Source organism: Ochotona curzoniae, unplaced genomic scaffold (genome assembly GCF_017591425.1).
Source record: "Ochotona curzoniae isolate NIBS_2020 unplaced genomic scaffold, NIBS_Ocur_1.0 contig_3432, whole genome shotgun sequence".
NCBI lineage: Eukaryota > Metazoa > Chordata > Mammalia > Lagomorpha > Ochotonidae > Ochotona > Ochotona curzoniae.
The window spans coordinates 4,327,075-4,351,457 of NW_024465859.1; the positions used below are offsets into that span (position 1 = coordinate 4,327,075).

A 24,383-nucleotide genomic window follows, 5' to 3' on the forward strand; every position below is an offset into this window, starting at 1 on the left:
CTTCTTTTTTACCTAGTTTCAACAGAAATAATTTAAAAGTTCTCAAGTACAAATCATTGAATTTTATAATATTTTACTCAAGTCCATTTTCAAAATTAAAAAGAAACATCCAGAAAACAGCTTCCAAAGAGTGAGTAAAGATAGAAAATGTTCATCTAGTGATGAATCCACTGACTGCTTGTGGTGTAAACGTGAATAAAGACCGCTGTGTCACACTTTCCTATTCTATCATTTTCATAAAGATGGGGCAAAAAATACTAACAACTGCTTCTCTTGAGAAATAATGATAATGAGAAAGCCTTTCCAGGATTTATAATACTTTTAATTGAAGTATATGTATGCTCTATTTTGTAAATATTGAATTTGAAACCCCCAAAAGCACATCATAAATGCTTGGAAAAATATTTTATCTATCATTACCTAAGCAGATAAGTGCTAGCATGATGTTAAATGAGAACACATACTTTTGAGTTTTTGAAATCATTTTTGCCATAAATTGCCTTCATTAGCTTGGTTGAAGCAGATGTAAATGCAGGCTGCTTTATTCAGTGTGTATTTGCTCTGGATTCACAAAGATTGAGTCATTTACACAGTGCTCACCACTTATGAATTATAACGTACAATTATAACTCTCCGCTATGGTTATTAACTGAAGATTGTCTTCGAGTTGTTTTGAGTTGGACTTCTTATTATGTCCTGTACTTATGCAAAATGAATGGAAATAATTTGAGGTGGTACAATAAGTCTTATGCTTGGCTAAAAAAGGTATTAGTCTATCTACATGTGTTCTAATATTTTGAATGTTAACCAAAGTGTTTATTACTTTGGGGTAATCTTTCTGCTTTTCAAAAAACATAATCTAGTCTTAGAAAAACACCATAAAATCTCATTAAATTAGCATTGATATAGTTTAGACTGTGTAAACAGTATCGAGTACAGCATTTTCTGAAATAGACTATCAATTTTTGGAAGAGTAAACTGACATTTGAAATAGTTTATGTGACCACATATATCATAGAACTATTGCATTCATTTATGTATTAAAAATGAAGCTAATTTTTATGTTACACTTGGTAGCGCATGTCTATCTGATGATGAGAAGACATTCACTCATGGAGCAGTTTTAAGGCACTTAGATTGTAGTCTGAAGATCACACACAGACCTATTCACCTACCCAACTTACCAATATGATGTACATTGAGATTCTAGTATCTGTGGCTCTCCTGCTACCATCTCCCATAAATAACAATCAAACATAAGGACACTATAAAATATTTTTAAATTTTTAGTTATTTAATTGATAGATGAAGAGGCAGAGAAACAGACAGAAAAAGAGTATAAATTGAAACTACAAGGAAACATATAAAGATACATTTTTAAAAAGGGAAATCTGAATTGAATTCCTTCTGCATCCACTTGTTGACAGCTTTCTTTTCTTTTTTCTTTTTAAGATTTATTTATTTTTATTACAAAGTTAGATATACAGAGGGGAGAGATGGAGAGGAAGATCTTCCGTCCGATGATTCATTCCCCAAGTGACCACAACAGCCGGAGCTGCGCCAATCCGAAGCCAGGGGCCAGGAACTTTCATCCGGGTCTCCCATTCAGGTGCAGGGTCCCAAGGCTTTAGGCCGTTCTCCACTGCTTTCCCAAGCCACAAGCAGGGAGCTGGATGGGAAGTGGAGCTGCCGGTATTAGAACCGGCGCCCATATGAGATCCTGGTATGTTTAAGGTGAAGAATTTAGATGCTAGGCCACACTGCTGGGCCCGACAGCTTTGTTTTCTAAATTTGTCAAGTGCCTCAGAACTTCCCCACAAGCAAATGTCTGAGAATATCAGAAACAAGAACTTCTAGAATAATAAAGAAATCATGAATTCTGCACAAAATATACATCAAGTTAAACTTCCTTATTTTTCGTGAAAGTTGCTCTTTCAGTCATTAAAATTTCCAGAAGTAATTTCACGTAATATCAGGGCTGTAAGTGGGGTAATTCCCTGAACTACTATTACTCTTGTGACTTTGGACTTTGGACCAAGCCAAGTATGTTTAAATTCTGAGCTTAAGTTATTTTGCCTATAAAATGAAGATAATATTCTTAATATGGATTTTGTTGCTATTCTACAAGAGCTTGTTTTTGGGATTCCCTGCCTGGAATTACTATTTTGTTGAAAAGACAGTTTATGTTGGATCCTAAAATAGTTATTTGTTTGTTTGTAGTTAATGATCTGAAACCACAATTAGGAAATTAAACACAGCAAGATGAGGACAGAAAATAGAGAAGCTGAAACTCTTTCCCTCTATTGGCTATCCTGTATCTGTTTTTGAGATGCTAACTCTAAGTCCCTTGCCCATGTGTTTACCCTTGAAGGAGGAGCTGAGATGTGGAGCACTGTGGGTTGTTTTAACTCTGCGTTTCCACTGAAGAAGCAGTTCCAGGGCACTCGTAATCTCATTCTGTGGAGGAGAGGCCCTATGGGGCAAACAGTTTAAATGATTAAAACAACTTCTTGCACCTGTGCTATCTAAGCAATGTCCAATGTTGCTAAGGAAATATTGCAGGATATCTGGTTCCTATTTTGCCTCTCTTTTTTTCTTTTTTTTGTGCTTGCATGCAAGGCAGAATTTCCACTGCATAAATTCTTATTCTTTTCTTCATATACTTTTCTTTTAAAAGAATCTGTCTCGGACCCAGTGTGGTAGCCTAGAGGCTAGAGTCTTTGCCTTGCATATGGGCGCCAGTTCTAATCCCAGTAGCCCTGCTTCCCATCCAGTTGCCTGCTTCTGACCTGGGAAAGCAGCCGAGAACAGCCCAAAGCCTTGGGATCCTGCACTTGTGTGGTAGACCTGGAAGAGGCTCCAGGCTTCTGACTTCAAATTGGCGCAGCTCCAGCGGTTGCGGCCACTTGTGTAATACCAGGCATGGACACTTGATTTTAACTAGGGGTGTTGGGTGTTTCTGCTCACATGTTTAAAATTCTCATTCTTTTCAGTGATACCTGTGTACCACCTCCCTGCCAGCCTTGGTTCTTGCACCTACGCTTCTCCTTCATCGTAACTCAGCTCACATTGTTTAAGGTGTTGAACATGACAAATGTTAATTCATCCTCTGTGGTTGTTCAGGGCTTCCACAGGCGTTGTGAATGGGGAAGATCCACCATTAGATTAATCCACCATTAGATTAATCTAATTTTCACAGTGGTTGTAGATAACATTTATTTATTTATTTTAACTATTTGTAGCTCACATAAACACTGGTAATATGGTGGAAAATTTCAGATGGTCACAAGAATAATTTTCAACCATTTACAGCTGAGTTAGAGAAACAAACAAACCCTGCTTGGCCTCCCCACCCCCACTTTCTTTATGGGAGAACAGCTCTGAAGTGCACTGTTTGTCACAGGTCTGCAACTCCGCTGTTTCCCAGACGCCCACAGTGTAAACCTGCTCTAGTCAACTCCCTGGGCTTCATTCCCTTCCCCAAATGCCCAACAATGACTTACTAGTCAGTCTCTGTTACTATAGCTAAATACTGAAGGTATTTTTTTTTGTTTAACTCACTTTTTGTGGTACAACATCCTAATATTATGGAACAGTATTTGGAGACACAGCACTCCATAGAATATATAACATCATGGAAGGCTTATTATGTATCACTCAACCTCTCTTTACAAAGAAGCTAGGATTCATTTACATGGTTCCTAACTTAAAAAAAAAAAACAAATAAACAAACAAAAAAATTTAATCTATTATCATTCTGTCTCCAAACAACATAGCCATACTCACTTTTTTACTCTCTTAGTGTCATTAACTTTAGGGTTCAAAATACAAAGATCAGGTCTAAGTATGTCAAGAACTTAAATCAGATCCAGAAATCATCACATATATACTATAAAAGAAAGTAGAAACAACAATTTTTCTGTATCTCACCAAATTTAAACTATTAGTTAGCATGTATCCAATTGCTTATGAAAAGATCACCCAGCTGAACATTCTGCAAATTTGTTTAAGCACATGTCCTGACATCTGTTTGTATATGGAAACAAAACCAAAAAAAAAAAAATAATGCATTAACAGAATATTAGTTGAAAGTGGATTCAGTTCTGTTTAATATCTTTAATTTCTCAGTTAGAAGATCATTTCCTTCTAATGCATTAAATGAGAGAAACATGAAAATCCAAAGATATTTGACTTTCCCCCTTGAAAACAGCTTTGTATAAGAATCTTTGATTTCTCACAACTGCCATTTTATATTTTCCTCTGATATCACCTCACTTTTGAGTGACAATCCTTGTTTATATATCTCTATGGATTTTCCAAATGGAACCTAAATTATATATTCCCTACTGAAAGTGGATAACAAACTATTTTCCCTTGTATACCACGTTCCAATGGGAAAAACAACGATTAAGATTTATTAGTTTCAGCTTTCTTCTATTATTATTTGAATATTGTTCATTTCTATGGTTTGGTCATGCTCTCCAATGTGTTTCATCATTCTGAATTGCTACACATTTTATGTTTGATAAATAAAGCAATTTCTGCCTGTTTAAAAAAATGGTCTTTTTACAACATTGGATGATCTGTGGTGCTATTATGCTACCAGAATGACAGGGCTTTCTGTAAACACATAAAAGATCATAAAGGCTGGAAATCTTCTCCCTAAGACTATATAGCAACAAACCAACAAAAATACTAGAATAGAATCTATTACACATGTTAAAGAATCAATATTTGTAATAAGGCTTGAACTACTCTTCCATATATGTTTTCATCTTAATAGAATAACTGCACATTACTTTGTATGGAAGGAAATTAAATTTTATGGTGATTAAAAAGAAACAAACAGAACATTTTATTTTCACATATTGGAAGCAGGATAATGAGATATTTTAATAACGAAATCTAAGGTCTTGCTTCATGAGAAATCAATTTTTATTTCACTTATTAATCTTAAAAAAAAAACTTCAGTTTTGTGCTGTATGTAATCTACTTAGGCTTCACGGAGGTGCAGATTTTGTCAGATAAAGGCCAGTCTAAAACATAAAATTACTGTTTGTATGCCTTTGCAAATGTGTTGTGAGTTTAATATATTTAAAGGATGAATATTTTCAATAAATAATAATTTGCATTGAGAAGATATGTCAATTGTTAAATATGAAAAAAATCTTAAGTGGGAAAGTATGGTATAAAGCAATCAAGCTAGGAAAAGTAAAATGCAATAAAATTGCTAATTTATATTTATGATAAAGATGACACTTCCATATACTCTATGGTTAAGTATGTAAAAAAAATACAAAATTTGACAGGTCAGTGTACCCTGACTTGATAATTACACATGATACAAATGTTTTAAAATATCAAGTTGCAATCCAATAAGGACAGTTGTTATTAATCACAACAGTAAATTATGTGGCTATATTATCTTATGGATACTCTATTTTTATTTTTATTTTTATTTTTATTTACTTACTTTCGCTCAAGAGCTGGGAGCAATGACGGGCTGAGCTTGGCATGACCATGGAACTTACTGACACTCATGGGTACTGGGATTGGTCATTTTTGTTTTTATTCTGTTCAAAACTGTAATAGCTTGGTTTTCACTTACAGTTCGGGACACTGGTTTCACAGTTAAAATGCCTTAAGTTCTTAGGTCTCTTTGTCTTTTTGTCCTCCAACTTGTCCTTGGCTTACTGTTCTGACTACATCCAAATGATTATGTGTAGTGAGGATTCATTCAATTGGATGTCATTCCAACATGTGTTATTAAGCTTGCTTCTTATACTTCTTCAACAAATGTGCACATCTTAATTTCTCCACAAGCAGCTTACGTCGATTACCTAATTCTACACTCTTGTCTTCCATTCTCTCCATATGTACATTATCAGTCTTCTTTGTAAACTTGAATTCCAAGTGCCCTTAATTCATTCTACAATATACTTGTTGAATGCACAAAACATCATGTAAAAAGAACTCTCTATATTTCAAAATGCTTATTAATTAGGAAATTTAATGACATCACAAATTTTCATCATTATAAATAATGGTTATATCCACTTTTGGAAATTTTATATGAGGTTTAAAATAATTTCTTGCTAGCTTTCACATGGAAGCATATCAGACATGTATGAGTACACAATCAAAGTGCTTTTTAAAATAATACTTTTGCATATTTAAGGTAATAGAAACCCAGAAAGATAAAGATTGGGAACAAGTCTTCATTCACTAGTGCACATCTCAAATGCCCACAGTAGACAGGGCTGGGTCAAATCACTGGCAGTGCCAAAGCCCATGGGCTCGAGCCACTACTTGTTGCCTCATAGGGTTTGCATTAGCAGTAAGCTGGAATTGGAATAGAGCCAGAACTGAAACTTAACTACTCCAATATTTAATGTAGATATTACAAGTGGTATCTTAACCATTGTCAAATGCACATCCCAAAGCTAATTTAAGAATCAATATAATATGACTTAATTTTATAAGGCAAAGGGAGTATGTTCCTTTAACCCTTGTACATTATACCAGAAATGCTTTTTAATGATTTGCTTCATAGTAGTAATAGACATCACCTTTGCGAAGGAAACTCTGATTGAAAAGATAAAAATGTGAAAGTTACTGTGGGAATTGCTTGTATTATTTTTTAAAAATACATTATATGATATCTCAAAATCTTAAATTATAAATGAAATAGTTTGACAAGTTCAGATGAAGGTCAAATCCCTAGGAGGAGACACATTTGAAAGGAAAATGACAATATGCCTAAATTTATTTTAAGAACTATGACGTAAGAAGAGGAGAGAATAAGAACTTGAGATGTGAGTGCATGTTGACATATATTCTCAGAGAAACAAGTTGTTAGAGAAAATCAGATAAACAGGCTTGCCAAAAATAGAAACTTATTTTAGAATGATGAAGATCTCAGATGTGGGAAAGACAATTTGAGCATCGATTAGAAAAGACCTTTCGCTGGGTGAAAGATTTGGTACTTTACTTGGAATGTGAATATGTTCATAATTCAAAATGAAGATATGTGGCCAGAAGTAAATTTAGATCAAATCAGGTCACTCTATTGGTCAGACAAACGACAAGAAATATTCCTTTTACTTCTTCCAACTAAAAGGTAGTAAAATCTGCTAAAAGATGTTTTTGCAGTATCAAATAGTTGAATCATAGAAATAGTCTTCCAATTTAAAAGTATTAAACAAATATTCCTGTTTATTATCTGATTTTAAGCCTTCTTCCTTCTCCGGTAGTTTAACAAAATTGGGGGTTGCTGCAGTTACATATATGAGCAAACTCTGAAGCTTTCAAAAACTATCTTTTTCTCTGTAAATTTAGTTTTAACTCTGTGTATAATTTAAGGAGATATTCTTCCATATTTTAATAATATATTTAATCAAGACTACTATGCATCTGTTTTGGTTTGTTAAAACATACTCTTAAAACTGGATGGTAGGATTTTCATAAAATATCCCCAAATTTAGTCCACTCACCTGATGTAGAGCAAAGCAATTACTGCCACTACTGTAATGAAATAAAGTAAATAATTCTTGCATAACAGATTAAGGAGCCAGGGAGTCAAATCCCCAAATTTCTTAGGAGTGAGCAGCACAACTCATTAAGACATGAGGTTGTGGTGTACAGATCACACTCTACCAATGTACAAATCCTTAATTGGCCCATAGTGCTCATGGCACATTCTTCATTTGCAATGTTCTTCAATGAATTTTGATCATGACAAAGTGGTCAGTCTAGATGATGTGTGCAAGTGATTGTTAATGATTTCCAGTTCCAGTTCCTGGGAACAAAACCTTTCAAAACAAGACCAAACATCAAGGTGTCATTAATAGGAAAGAAATAATCTCATAAAACTTGTGTTTATGGTTCCTAAAGGGCTCCCTCAATTCAATGAGCTGATTTTAGTAAAAGCAGGGCAAGAAATATAATCCAAGGTAGGGAGGCTGGGAAAACATGAGATAAATACCTGATAGTATCTTGCAGGAGTATTACAGGCAATAAAACTCTGTTTCAGTTTCTGATAAAAATAATACCATGCTACAAAATAATCCATCGCCTTTATGGCAAGAGTCACAGTATTTTTGTAGTTATCTTGATTTTCTTTAGAGAAGGTCTTGCAAATCTTTCCCTGGAAACTGCTTTGTTTAGTTACCAATTTAATATTTAGTCCAAGCCAGCAAAACTTATTCTTATTGAATCTCTTTGCTTAGGAATAGAAGAATATATTCTTTGGCACAATATTCGCAACTAGGAGTAGACTATGTTAGATTATTTTAATCAGAAGTTTGACTTTGCATAGTCTAGAGTATATTCTGACTATAAAATTCACATTGTAGTACATTTACCACAGAAAGAATTTCCAGTTTATAACCATGGTATTAAAGAATTTTGATAAATTGAATCCTACCACTTCTCCAAATTTTATTCAATAGTGATTTTGGCATATGATATAGCTACATTGCAAATCCGCCAAAAGACTAATGACTTTTCTTTGCTTTATTTATTTATTATTTAAATTTGATTTTTAATGATGTTCACATAGTTGAGATGGATGCATGCCCATGTGGACCACTGATGAGGATGTGAAGAGTCGAGGATTAGGGGAAAGTGGATGAGGCCATTTTGCCAAATTTCCTTATTCTTCTTCCTGTATCTGGGAGAAGTTAGGATATAAGGGGAGAAGCCACACCCAACATTCCAATCACATCAGTACCCGGGGATGGGAACAGTCACCCATTGTCATCGCTGGGTTTTCAATGAGAAACATGCTTCAATGGTCTGCTCAAGTGGTTTTGACATTTCTGAAATGCCTTTTTTTAAGTTTTCTTTTTAATTACACTGCATTTTATGACATGTTTCATAGGCTGTTGGATTCCCCAGCCCCTTCCCATACTCTCCCCCCATGTTGGATTCCTCCATCTTGTTGCAGTATTACAGTTCAAATCCAGTCAATATTCTTTCATTGCAAGCATGTACCATGTATAGAGTCTAGCATCTTATTGTCCAGATACATTCAATGGTTTCTTGTGGAGACCATCTCTGGTCTGAAGGCAGAGCTGGCAGAATATCATTAAAGCAACAACATAACATAAACAACAATTTACAATATTATGGAGTTAATTGACAGTTATTAAGTGACCAATATGTTAGAAAATGCAAGTTCTTAACCACATCTTGTGACTACTTCACTGACATTTCTATTTTAGTTTATACGCAGAATCGGCTGCTATACAACTTAAAAAGGCTATAGGGTACTATTCAACTATCTCGTGTCTATTTTCATTTTAATAGTTAGCAGTTTATAGTGTTGAAGCATAATTTTTACTGCACTTGGCAGATTTTAGGATAGTCTAAACTGGCTTATAACTCTAGCAAGGCATATGTCAACAGTTGAGGTGCAGAACAGTTTTAGGAGGGGTGTGCAGAGAAATCTTCAGTGCTTAGTGAGGAGTAACTTATCTTCGTGTCCTACCTACTAAGATACATGTGAGTCAAAGCTCCATTTCCTGTCTGTTTCTAAGCTTTTCTTATTGTTCTCTATCTGCTAAATACGTTTAATCTCACTGATCCAAGGATGAGGAAATCCTTCCAAGGTCCTTCAGCTGACATATTCCACCTTAGAGTCTCCATTCATCCAGATATTTGATGCAACACTTGGTTGGGATTGTTGTTCAATTTGTTCTGCCTTCCTTCCTCTGCTATAATACCTGATGTCCTCTGCAGGCCCCAATGTACTGCCATATCCTCTGTAGGCTCAACTAGCAAGATCTACTCCCAGTTCCAGTTCATTCTGGTAGATGTTAAAACCTAGCCCAGCCCAACCAGCCCCCAGTCCCTAGCCTAATGTAAGCTATCTGCTGGTGGGGCCACCCCTATCCCATCCTGTATCCCATACTGGTTCTGAATCTGCCAGCGGGTGTTCTGAACTGACCTAGTTAGGCTGGCCCCTACACCTGATCCATACACATGCTGGCCGGTAGTGTAACTTGGTCTGGGCTTGGCCGCTCCCAGCCTTGGATGTTGTGTTCATCTGCAAGTACTGCATCCTGACATAGGAGTTCCCCAACCTCCTCTATCAGGTCTCCTCACTGCTGTAGAGGAGATCTGTTGAACTCCTATGGGTGCTTGGCCCAGAATGACTTGATCATTGTCTTGTCTTTGCAGGAACAGTGGCTTTGTCCAACCAAGCCATATCCATTCTGGTTCTTACTGTTAGTTGTTGCAATCCAGCCACATCTGGTCCACTCCCAAACATAGTTTTACATTGTTCAGTGGATGTCAAGACCTAGCCCAGCCTGTATTACACCCACCCTGGCTCTCACAAGCACCAGTAAGTGCTGGGGTCTAGCCCAGTCTGGTAAACCCCAAGCATAGTCCACATCCCTGCCTAGGAACTCTTCAGCTGTGCCCAGCTCAGATTGCCACTGCCATTCCTACACTGGTGCTCACCAATGAAAACCACAATCCAACTGGGTTATTCCCTTCATGCCTGAATCAGGCATGGTCCCAGTCACAGATTTTATGTAACCAGTGATTGCTGTAACCAAGCTCAGCATAGTCCATCCCTTCTTGTCTTGTCTTTTGTCATCAAATGTTACAGCCTTGTTGAGCCTGACCTGGAACTACTCCTGACTCTCACTGGTGAGTTCTTCAGGCTAAACTTGCCCAGTCTGCCCTGATCCCTGGGTAATGCAAATCAAGGGCTCTCCCCTTCCATCCTCCCACTCTATCTGGGACCAAGCACGTGGGGAAAACCCCAGGCTCATTCCACCTACCTGCGTGTGAACCCCCAGGTCCCTGACACTTCAGTCAGTGCCATCCCACAGGCTCCCTATAAAATGACACCTTCAGGTCCCCAGGCACTCACCACTAGGAGCTTTTCATTTATTTTATTATTTTTTCCATTATATATTTCTATAGGAATAGAGGGTTTCTATTTCATGACCTCAGCCTAATGATTTTCAATAAAACTTATTTAGGCATTGAAATCAGGTTGAGAACTTACAGGGAGTAACTTCAAAATGTATGCTTTCAAGTGCAGATCAAATTCATGTCCATTTTATCTGTGCATTTTTGGAAAAGCCAGGATTCTAAGAAGTGTTTCATGCAATATTTTCATATAACAATTGAACAAAATATTAAAGAAAAAAAAGTACTGACTCCAGTTTCTACTATGTTGTGTTGTCTGACATAACATAGTCATGTGGGCAAGTGGAAAGTGTGCGGACTTCTGTTACACTGTGCTTACCACACAGCAAATGTAGGGAAGAATGAAAAAAATGTGACTCAAAAAATATAACAGTGTATAGATTAGCAATATTTGATGATATTCAAATTATGTCTTGACTTAAACAAAATGCTTAAGAAACTGCAAAGGTAATATTTTGCTTCTGTATACTTATATTAAAAATAAGAAAAAGTACACTAGCTAAAAATGTCTATAGAAATCGTTGTCACATATTTACAACTAAGCAATATAAAGAAAGAATTCTTTGGTGCTTAATAATTAATTAAAGAGAGACTATCATACTTACAGGCAATATTTTTGAAAACACAAAATGTACAGGCCCAGCGCAGTGGCGCAAGTGGTTAAGGTCCTTGCCTTGCATGCCCGGGATCCCATATGGGCGCCAGTTCTATCCCGGCAGCCCCGCTTCCCTTCCAGCTCCCTGCCTGTGGCCCGGGAAAGCAGTCGAGGACGGCCCAAAGCTTTGGGACCCTGCACCCGCGTGGGAGACCCGGAAGAGGCTCCTGGCTTTGGATCAGCATAGCATTGGCCATTGTGCTCACTTGGGGAGTGAATCATCGGACGGAAGATCTTCCTCTCTGTCTTTCCTCTCTGTATATCTGCCTTTCCAATAAATAAATAAATAAATAAATAAATAAATCTTAAAAAGAAAACACAAAAAGTACAAAATAACCTATATTTTTTTATGCAAAGACATGTGACATGTTAAACACAAAAAACTTAAAAATAGTTTTTAGATTTCAATGTTATGCTGTTGAAAATTGAGGTGGTTTATGAAGGGATAATACTTAAAATAGCATGAAATACTTTCTAAATATTTAGAAATAAATTTAAAGCACATACAGCAACTACATTGAAAACCATGAGCCGTTAAGAAAAAATATCAAAACATCTATAAGTACATAATAGTATACAAAGTACTTATGATGCAGAAAAGTTAGTATTTTCAAAATGTCAATAAAGCAATCCAATTCCTAAATATATTGTTTTAGTTTGGCTGCAATTGGGAGACATTTTAAAAATGTATATGAAAATTCAAGGGGGCATGAGAAAACAGACTATCTTGAAGAAAATGACAGACTTCAAGATTTGCTTTGGTATCTGTGTACTACATAATTATAAGGCTACAAATAAAGAAAAAGTAGAATTTTAATAAAAGAATGAAAAATAAACCAATGTCAGAGTCAAAATGATATAGATCATTCTAATTTAGAAAAGTGATGAAAAATGACAGTTTATCAAAATACTGAAATTTACCTATATGATCACCAAATGGTGCTGAGACAATTATGTATAGATGGGGAAAAAAAGCACCATAACTGTTAGCACATAAAACAGAGGTAAAAATAATGCACAGTTTGCAAAACCAGCAAAAAAAAATACACACGAATTGATTAATTGTTTTAAATCTATGCATTTAAAGAATATAATTACTAAACTTTTATTTCTTAAAATTGAAAAGATCAATAAGATATTACTACCTAGGTTGTATGTATATTACAAATAATCAGAAGATACCATTAAGAGCCTGAAAATTTAAGTGGCAAAATGGGAAATTATATTTTAATACATCAAAGGAAAAAAGGACTCATTTTTATAATGTATAAATACTTTCTCCAAATAAATTCAAAAATTGATAAAGCAATAAAAAATTGCAAAAGCCATGACCACTCATTGCGTAAAGAATAACATATGTTTCCTATTTTATATTATATTCACTATATAAATTATGAAACAGTTCAGGTTTAGCTTTAATATACTGTCATACAATATATTAGAGGTACTGAAGACTTCAAAAAAATCCCAAGAATACTGAAAGTACTAATGTAATTAAGGTGCAGCAATTGGGATTCTGCAAGTATAGTTCACAACTAACACGGAAAACACTTTAGTGGTATTTGCTACATTTGAGCATGCACAAATCTTATGTAGCAATTCCATTCTCAGATATGGAGGTATATGAAATGTTCATTTCATTATTATAAATAACAGTTAAAAACTGGAAAAAAACAGATGTTTATTAACATCCAAATAGGTTTATTACAGGATAGCTACCTATTATTTCAGTATGCAGTAAATTATTTGCCATAATATTTTAAAGTTTTTAAAAATTAATAATGTATAATTAAAATTTACGTGAAATAATGTTGCCAACTTGTTATTTAAAACAGTTGAAGTTCTAGTTCATACGTTATTATGATATTATAACACTCAGCTAATTCCCACAACCTGTTTTATTACCATGAACTGAAAATATCAGACACGATGAGGTATTTTAGGAGGTTTATTCCAGCAAGGCAGGAACAGAATGGAGGTGGTGGAGAAGAGCGGGAAAAGAGGAGGTAAGTGTGGAATGGAGGCCAGAAGGAGAAGAGAGAGAGAGAGAGCGCTGTACCTGGGGACACTTTTGGTCACTAGGTGAGCCTGCAAGGTGTGGGGGCGGGGATTGGGAGGGACTGAGGGCAGGCCCCAGGAGATTGGTGCCTGAGCCTGTCATACTGGATTGCCTAAGAATGATTGGTAAGTGGGTGGAGTTGGGGATGGGAATGGGAGATTGGGGGTGAGATTCTCAGCTGAAATGCAGGGTTACATCTCATTGGTGGATGGCTGCACTGGCGTGAATTCCCTGAGCTGTGAGGAAGCAGAAATGGCGCTGGATCCAGGGTGGGATATTCGAATAAATCCTTATACAATTTAGGAAGTCAAAAATGTGATATGGACAGACATGGTAATTATTAAGGTTATTATGAAGGTATATGAATTCATGATAATCTTTCAGAGGCAAAAGGTGTTCTTTTAAAAGGTTTATTTATTTCTTTGAAAGAGTAACAGAGAGGGAGGAGAGAGAGAGAGATCTTCCATCAGCAAGGTCACTCTCCAAAGAGTTGCAATGGCCAAGGCTGCTTTAGGCTGAAGCTGGGAGCCAGGGAAATTCATCAGGTGTCACGTGTGGGTACAGGGGACCAAGGGATGCCTATAGTGAATAGAAAATGTATCATGAAGTATGGTCTACCCACATTCCAATCCACTAAGAAATGAGAGAAAAGGTAGAAAAAATATCTAGTTCGGGTGAATGCATGAAGAATGTTAACATATGCTGACTATTAAAATTACAGAATAGGGTGATGTATATGAAGTTACAAAAATACCACAATTTACACATAATGTCATATTGTATTACAATTCTGTTAGCATAGGTAAAGTATTAATGAATCATGTTTATGCATATGTGTATATTATTTTTGGAAACACAAAAATGAACACTATTCATATATGCTAATTGAATGGGAACCAATGGAAGGGAATATGAAACTCAATATTGAAACTGACATGGAGAAAACATAATACATGGACATGTCTATGAAATCAACAATGAAGTCAAACTGTTTAGCTCTTAGCCACATTAACATGAAGTTAAACTGTTTTAACTCACAGCAGGTAAGACAGTTCAGTTCTACACTGTTGCACTACTTCCTTACTGTCCTGGGACAACAATTACTATCATTCTGATTTAATTTCTACCACTATTAAGATTTAGGGTTAACACTTGTGGCTTATCTAATGGTGTCCTAAAAAGTAAATGAGTTGCTATTTTCAATATCATCTACCACATAGAACATTGTCAGTATATGTGATCCACCATTACAATTTGTTAGGATCATTCAAAATAATTTTAATGATGAAACAACTGGGGCTTGAATTAATGCTATGAAACTGAAAGAAAATGAAAATGTGCCGTGCGATTCATTTTTATGTCAGTGAAATTGAATGGAAACCTGAAGGCATTAATAATTTTCTCATTACTGTCTGATTACTGTTCATCAGTGAAAAAAAATCTCAAGGTCAGAAAGAAGTAGCATGTTTCTTAGCAGTGGGCCATTCCAATTTTCTTTTAACAGGAAGAATGTGAGGAATGCTTGAGGCCCACATTAGCAAATGAGAAAGCCAAGAATTTTAATAGAAGCCTATACTTGGTAGGGAATATCCGCTGATCACCATCAAGATCACTGGTGCAACCTCATTTTCTTCATAACTCTGCATCATGACTGTAAATTCATCCAAGTTCTCACTAATAGAAATTTTATAATTTTAGATTAATTACCTCCTAAGGGTTTAAAGATTTACATAAGTTACTATATTTAAAACATAAAAATATGAGGTCAAGGCTACATTTTACCCACAACATAATTAAAATCCAGAGAGCTTGAATCTTTCTTAGAACTTTAAATGGGGTTTGTCAGTATATTTTTCATTGAAAATATTGTTCTTCCTGTGACTTTTCCTTAAAGAGCCATGTCCTGCTTCTGCCCAAACCAGAAAGATGGCATCATTGCTAACTAGGTGTCTCCTACTCTTTCCCCATAAAAGATATAGCCACTATGATTATTAACTAGTAGTACACTGCTTTTATTAGGTGTATTTTTTCTAAAATTAAGCCTAGCTTTCTTGTGCTCACTGCCTTTGATGTAACTTGGTCAGTATTTTCCTTTGCCTGGTGGGAATATCCATAATAGCCTCCCTCTCTTCCCAGGGTTTCCTGTGCAGCAAACTCCAGAGATCTCAGCCAGGGAAATCTATCCAAAGCATAAGCATGATCCTCTGCTTAAAATATTTTGTTTTTGTTATTTTCCCCAATTTTTCTCCACAAACAGCAGTCATTTCTTATTGTTCCCATTGTTTTGAAAAATAGCAAGACTAACTCTGTGTGTGTTTGTTTAGTTTCAAGCCAGAAATACAGAGAGAGAGAGAGAGAGAAACAGAGAGAGAGAGAGAAAATCTTACGTCTTTTGTTGCACTTCCCAAATGACACAAGGGCCAGTGCACTGGCCAGGCCAAAGCTAGGATCTGGGAGCTTATTCCAGGTTTTCCATTGCATGCCTGCCAAGGGCCCAAATAATTGATTCATCCTCTACTGCTTTTCTCAGGACATTAACAGGGAGCTGGATCTGAAAACAACAATGGGATACCAGCTGGCACCCATAGGATATGATGGCATTGCAGGCATTAGCTTTATCCTGAGCCACAATGTTAACCCCATCTCGGTTTCTAACAGACATACTCAGGAATCTCATGCCTTTACTTTCTGTGTTAGACAGGGCTATGAAGAGTTAGAGAAGCAACTGAAAGAAGTCTTTAAGGAGCGAAGTACCATTCTCCGTCAGCTGACAAAGACATCAAGAGAACTGAATGGAATTAAAGTCAATCTTCAGGTAAGAGGAAGACACGTATTCAACCAAAAAGGAGTCTTATTTGCCTCAATGGATTAATGTGCATCATCAACTGTTTTAACTATATTTCTAGGCTTGTCCATAGCAGTCATTTTTAGTATTGTTATTATTATTATTATTATTATTATATTTGAGCTTCAAGAATAAATGCCATGTGAAGTGCCATCTTGGAATTCATGGTTTGCAAACAAAGGAAAAAGAAAATTATGAGATAAGTAAAGTCATTAATCCCACACAGCTTCTAAATCAATTTGACCTCTGTGTTTTTCATATTATAAGATGAAAAGAATTAATTATGTCTAAGAGTTAAATGAAAATAAGAATGATGTCCAGGAGAGTATTTTAAAATACACAAGAAAATGAGGACTCTTTAAGAAACCCCATTACTGAAAATACTAAATACTTTATAAAGGAGAATGCTGCTTGTATAACTGTTAGCAGGCTGAAATCATCAAAACATTTATATCCCTGAAACATTTGATAATATATTTTAATATTTGACTTAAATTTTACATTTATTCAGCGAATAATGTATGTTAAGAAGACTTGTAAATATGAATTAATTATAGAATATCTAGAGAATAGCTAGTAATATTGTGATTTTTCTTGATATATAACATAAAGAATCATATTTTGAGATGTTGAATTGCATTCAAATTTTACAAAAGAAACCAGTGTTCCAATGCAGATAATCTGGCTACAGAGCTTGTGCATTAGTGATTTAGCTGTGCTTATCAACAAGAGGATATTAGCGTTACCCACATTTTTCTGCAAACTTTTCCAGTGAGGATGGTGGTGGTGCTGGTGATGACTATGATAGTAATAATGATGATGATGGTGTTAATGCTTAAAAAATGCAAACAAGAACAAAGGACAATCTTAGTTCTTTACCTTACTTTTTATTTAAGTGTAATGTGAATTTGTTACTGTAGCCATTATTTATAAATGGACATAGAAAGATGAAGAACTTGAAAGCATGCAGATAGTCAATTAGTAGAGATGATTCTTTAGGCCGGTGCTGAAGTTCTCATTCAAGGTGTTGCATCACATCCAGAGAAGAAGAAGAAGCTACAATGGAAGAAAATAATGTCCACAACCCAGCTGAATGCAGAGACAGGTAGCAAGATAATAGTTCCAAATAATTAAGATGCGAGGAAAGAAATATACACAGAGCACTAGGACAATGGTGATGGGAATGAAAGGTGATGAGAAGGATAACGGTTGCAGTCAATTCTTGAGCAGATCTTTATTATTAAGTAGAAATTTGCCAAGTGAATAATGTTGGACAATATTTCCTGCTATACTTTCCAAAGAGCATAGAACACCTGGCACATATGATAAAAAAATAAAACAGAAATGATTGATGTTTACAGTATTAACAAAGTATTACAACAGCAGCCTAATCCAATATGTATAATCACAGTCTATAACCTTGCTTGAGAAAAATGTGTAATTTCATGAGTTTATTTGTTAAATTATTTATTCATTTTATTTATTTGAAAGCCAGAGAGACAGACACAAATATCTCATTCACTGGTTCACTCCTCAAGTTCTACAATAAGTGTCAGGGCTGGGCCAGGCTGAAACCAAGAAGTAGGAAAACCATCCAGGTCTCTTACATGGGTGGCATGTGCCCAAGAATGGGAGCCTTCACCTGCTTCCTCTTAAGATGCTTTGGCAGGAAGCTAAAATCAGAAACTCAGCCAATATTTAAACCTAGTTACAGCAAAACGACGTAAGAGCACTGACATGATATATTACTCATTATGCCAAGTAACAACCTCCATAATTTCTGAAAGTCAACAGTTGTAATTTTTAAATAACTTATTTATTTTGTGCCAGCCATGTGTAAGATGTTTTATATTTTTATGTTAAATCTATTTACAGAAAATTAAGATACTGTACTCATCATAAAATGAAGAACAAGATTCAAACAGGCAACCAAAATTTAAAGCCCATATGCATATTAAATAATGAGGCAAGCATTCAAATTTATTTAAAAAACTCATTCTGCATATGTTTCAAAATGGAAATTAATAAAGATAGGAGATTTAAATATCTTGTTCAACTGTTTAAGAGCAGCCCCTAGGTGAAGTGGTAATATAAGAGTCAGCACACAGATGGTAATCAATAGGTATATCAATCTTCTACTATCTTAAAAAATCCAAAATTAGATCAGAGAATTATAGCTCACTTTTCAGGCCATCACTTAGTAAATATCAAACACACCAAGTTTTCTTGCTAGATATGTCTTGCTGACCAACCTGACCTACTCTTTTCTGGTCTGCATCTTAGTTTTGTTTTGTTTTGTTTTGTTTTGTTTCACCTTTCATTTTGGAATAACTTTTTAATCCTTGTTTCCAGCATAATGCCCAGAGTATACGCGATGTTCAATAAATGAATAGGACTATTCTTATTCCACTATTCACCAAATACTTTCACAATACAACCATTATTCTTTTTTGATCTTCCCCAGTCATTGTCTGAAATAGACTTCACAATTCCCATCTTGATTTTTCATGTGAGGAAGTCAATACATCAATTTTATAACCTGCTCATGCCATATGCCCAAAATGGACTTGAATCTATAAAAATCTATGAATGATGACATTTCACCCATTGTAATCTCTCATTCTGTTCGTTCTATTTTGTGTGAAGCTACTTTTTCCAAATAAACTGAGCTGCCATTTATTTAACCCTCTCCTAAGGAAAATCTCATTCAATCACTTAGCAAACTATAAACAGATTGCTTTTAATGTGAAATTAAAAAAAAAAAAAAGCCTGTGAAAGTGAATACCATGCCTTGACATAGGTATTTTAATTACTCAAGACAGATATTTGTTAAATATATATTAAGTAAACAAAAATTTACCCCTCTGGACATTGCCATTTCCCTCCCTGTCACAGTTATTCTCATACAAAATGTGTGTGTGTGTGTGTGTGTGTGTGTGTGTGTGTGTATTTTCTCTCAGCTTTAATTTAATATGATTTAATTTTAGAGGTTGATTCAGTTATTTAGGCTGCCACTTTTCCCACCAGTGATCCATATTGGAAAGAAGTTTTAGAACCAGCTACTCAACTTTCAATCCAGTTCCTGATAAGACACTTTAGTAGGAGCAGAAAATACCCCAAGCACATGGATCACAAGCCCATTTGAAAGATTTGAATGGAGTTCCTGGTTCCTGGCTTTGGCTTGGCCCTACCGTGTGCATTGTGGCCAAGCAAGAAGTGAGTAAATGCACTGAGAATCAATCTCTCTCTCTTTGTATTTCGAATTAACAAATCAACTTGAAGGAGTTTTATTTTATTTATTTGTTTGAGATGAAGGGAGTGAGAGAGAGAAAAATATTTTGGGCTACGGCAAAAACTGGACATTGGATACTCCATCGAGGGGCCCCAAGCAAGTAGTAGGGACAAAATTATTTGTAGTATCACTGTAGTCTCCTAGGATTTGAGAAACAGAATCAGGAGATACAGTCAGAAATTAAATCTGGTTACTATCCTGTGGAATGCAGGCAATTCAACAACTAGGCTAAAGGGCTGCTGCAGATTTAGTTTTTCAAATTGGAGAAGATCAGTTCATCTATCTAAAAAGTCATTTAGTATAAAGAGGAAATTTTCTAAGGCCGGCTTAACTGAAAATTCCTTTATGAGAAAATTTCAGGGACTTTTGAACTTAATTCTATAGTATAAGAAATGATTACTGAAGTGGTACATATTTTTTTACTTAGTACACAATGTAGAGAGGAAAGTTAGAATTTTATGCAAATGTGTATGTATGTATGTGTGCTTGCTACATGTATAAGGATACCATAATGCATTGTTCATATTAAAACACCCAAAACCACACAGTTGCCTTAAGCTGCTTGGATCTTGAGTTGTGTTATTTCCTGGCAGGAAGGCTTTCTATCTCCTTATATTTGTAGAAACTTTGCCAAAGCAGAAAAACTTCAAATGAAAGTGATAAGATATATTTTATATCATTTTTTAAATAGAGATATTTGAGGAATAATTTCTTATTTCAGACAACTAGAATTCAATATTCTTCTCAATCCCTTTTGCCTACTGTGTAGCATATGCACAATTCATGTCATAAATTCCTTTCCATTGTCCTTAGTGTTAGAGAAGCTTTCTGGCCTTGTGTGTGGAGAATTATCTAGGAGCAGTCAGAACTCTGTACTATGGGAGTGAGCCTCAATTTTTCATGTGAATAAGACTGCCTTTTCCTACTTTTCTTATCAGTCTTTAAAAAATGATGAGCAATCCGCCAAAACTGATGTTCAGAAGCTTCTGGAATTAGGCCAGAAACAAAGGTAAGATTCCATTTTGCTTTTTATTTTCTCACTTCTTGTTGCCATGGTGTCAAATTCCATTTAGAAACCTCATTATTCAGTTCATTCCCAGTGCATGGCCTCATTCATTCTCTTACTTACCCTGGCATGTACATTGGATTCACTTGAAAACCTTGTAGAAATGCAGATTTTTTTGCACAAAATTGGAATGGGGCATGAGATTTTGCATATTTAACAAACGGTTGGTGATAGTAATGCTGCTGTTTCTTTCCTGAAGATCCCAGTTGGAGGCCAAGGATGTGTTATATTTCAGTGAAAAATAGGCTTCAGATGAAACCTAATATGTTTATCCGCAAAGGACAGATCACACACTTTGATGTTAACATACAATGTTATATAGGATCAAAATCAGATTATAATGATAACGGTAGAGAGGTAAAAAAAAGTGGGGTTATCTCATAAACAACACAATTACAATATCATTAACACAATAGTAGCCTTCTTATACTTTGGCTTACCAATTGCAAAGCTAAAACACTATTGCAATGTGGATACACAAGAGTGTTGGACATGAATCCCAACTCTGTTACTAATTCCATCTTCCTGCTAATGGGCTGCCTGGGAGACAACAGACAATGGCTCCCATAAATGAGTCCCATGGGGACTCATGGGGTACCGGGGTTGAGGTTAGAGGACCTAGGTAAGACAAGGCCCTTTCCTGACTATTGGCAAACAATTGCAGAGAGAACCCATTCATGGAAGAACTCTGTGTGTGTGTCTTTCGCTCACTCTCTGTCACTGCTTCCCTCTTTCTCATTCTTTCAACTAAATGGATATTTTAAAGAGATATTTAATGTAAGATGCTATGATGCCGTGTGAAATAGATTCCAAGTCTCTTTTCATCAATTCTGATTCCTCCACAGACATGTCCCCTTTTTAACCTTTTCAATAATAATTGTAAAAATATAAATAGTGTAGAACTGCACAAATAGTTTTCATTTAGCTACACCCAGATTCCCCCTTCTTTGAATACAAGGCATTTGTTTATTTGAAGGAAAGAAGTAGAGCCACAAAGAACTTCCATCTTCTGATTTGCATCACAAAGTCCTGCAAATGCTTAGGCTTGGCAGGGGGGTGAATGCAACCAAGAGTGCAACCCAGGTCTCCCAAGAACCTTAGGTGTGTGCAGCTCAGTCACTTGAGCCAGCATTGCTGCTTCCCAGGTTGCCTAGTAGCAGGAATGTGGAGACAGTAGTTCAGAACTGAACTGAACCTAGGTACATCAGTGAGGGACACAAATGTTTACCCTGTAGACTGATACCTGATGGCTAACACCTGAAGTTGTGTTTTGATCCAGAAACTGGTCACAGGCATGAATTTATTTTTTTAATATATTAAATTATTTGAGAGGCAGAGAGACAGCTGGGAGCCAAAAAGTGAGAGCTGAATCCACGTCTTTCAGATAAGTGGAAGTCCTTGTACTACTTGTGCCATCACCTGCAGATGTATGCTAAAGTCATATTGCAAAAGTCAATACATTTTTGTAATGCATAATTTCTCAAAAACCTTTAGCATGAGATATGCACATTTTTGCAGTGTACTTAAAGGAGTTATATAAAGAAATCACGCTTATATGACTGAAGCAAACTGAGCAATTTTCAGAAATAGGTATGAATAAATAGTAAAGAATAAGTATAAATATAAAAAATATTAATTGATCATAAAGTTAGAAGTATTATCTGAGTCTAAAAAAAATGCAAATTGTAGTAGATGTCTTATGCCTATGCGCCTCATTCTGATGTTGTGCCCATGCCTGCCACTTTCACTGTTGTTTACTGAATGCCTGTCTTGTTGAGGAAACTATTGCTTTTAGATCCTCACCGCTTGATCTTGACTTGGAGTAGACATTCCGAGAAATCATTTTGCTTTTATCAACTCTAGAGGCATCAGTTTTAGTTAATTAGCTTAGAGATTACCACTAGGTTAAAATGAATATAATTGGGGTTTCCTTTGAAATTGTAATGAAGAGATGGCTAGTCAGTATTGTTGTAACTTCAGATAGAAATTCAATAAAGTATGAGGATTTAGAGTGTTTATCATACCTTCAGGCCCGCGCGGTGGCGCAAGTGGTTAAGGTCCTCGCCTTGCACACCCGGGATCCCATAAGGGAGCCAGTTCTATCCCAGCAGCCCCGCTTCCCTTCCAGCTCCCTGCCTGTGGCTCAGGAAGGCAGTCAGGACCGCCCAAAGCTTTGGGACCCTCCACCCGCGTGGGAGACCCAGAAGAGGCTCCTGGCTTCAGATTGGATCAGCATAGCATTGGCCATTGCGCTCACTTGGGGAGTGAATCATCGGATGGAAGATCTTCCTCTCTGTCTCTCCTCTCTGTATATCTGCCTTTCCAGTAAAAAAATAAAAAAAAAAAAATACCAGTATCATACCTTCATGTGTAAAGATAAACAGCTAAAGTTTATGTCAAGAAACAAAAAGAGGGGTGTGTGTGTGTGTGTGTGTGTGTGTGTGTATGTGTGTAACAGTGAGAGGAGGAGAGAATTAGAGTTTGGATTACACTTGTTATATTTTATGAAGTATTTAGACATACTATTTGTAGGAAAGGGCAATTGGTGGATAGATTTTAAATCACAACATGTAGAAAATGTAGAAGTCAGGACGATGCAATCATAAAAGGCACTTGGATATGTAACAGTACTTCAATATGTATGGAAGCTTTTCCTGAATTGAATATTAATACATCATTTTATTTTCATGAATGTTGTTTAGGGGATAGCCCTGGCAAACAATTTTTGAGTCAGTGTAGTTAAGGAGTCCCTAACAATGCTCTCTGAATGCAAGAGACAATAGCATATTAAAACAGAGGCCAATAATGACTTGAAAAATATGCCTTCTGTAGAAAGATTTTGGTGACTATATTTTATGCATATAATTTGAAATAGAAGATTATGAAATTACTGCCATTTAAGATCTCCTGTAACACAAAGTTCTGTGGTAAAAATGTGTCAACCCTCCATCAATCTGTCACAAGTGTCATTGAAGCAATACGTTCTTTTGAGTTAAAGAGGCAATCCCAAACTACATGAGCAGTTTGGGCTCATCCTGGATAGTGGTGGGATGAGGTACAGAATCACGTTTGGAATTATCTCCCACAACAAGGTAATTAGCAAGCCTGAATAGCAAAGTGTTTTGACAGCCTGAAGATGGGAGCAATTAATACACAAACGATTGAGTCAGGAAGGTAAAACAGAAGCAGAAATGTTATTTAAAAAGGGAAAATCCTACTATATGCCTGGAGGCTGTCCTTGGCATGAACACCTGCAAAATTCTTTACCTTCTTCAGCTTTGCTTCATAGATCTTAAATTCTTTCCTGTCTTTGTGCTTCTGCTTCTTCTAGATACCAATATGATGGACGTTTAAATACACACACTTGCACACTTACACACACAAGTGCTTCAAAAATTTTTGTTGGAAACACAATTTAAAAATAAGTTTGCTTTGGTGCATTCTTAAAATTTGTTCACAGTTTAAGTCTGTCTAATCTAGCCTGTTTGTCCATATCAGTGGAGAAACATGGCATGTTTT

At 35.9% G+C, this 24,383-nt stretch overlaps 1 protein-coding gene across 1 annotated transcript in view; it reads left to right on the plus strand.

Moving 5' to 3' along the window:
- The window catches only part of LUZP2 (leucine zipper protein 2), a 335,801-nt gene that overhangs the window by 116,582 nt on the left and 194,836 nt on the right, over positions 1 to 24,383 (plus strand). The window contains exons 2-3 of the mRNA XM_040980287.1: positions 16,359 to 16,476; positions 20,737 to 20,807. Of these exons, the coding sequence (XP_040836221.1) occupies positions 16,359 to 16,476; positions 20,737 to 20,807 (189 nt within the window). The remainder of the gene's footprint in view (positions 1 to 16,358; positions 16,477 to 20,736; positions 20,808 to 24,383) is intronic.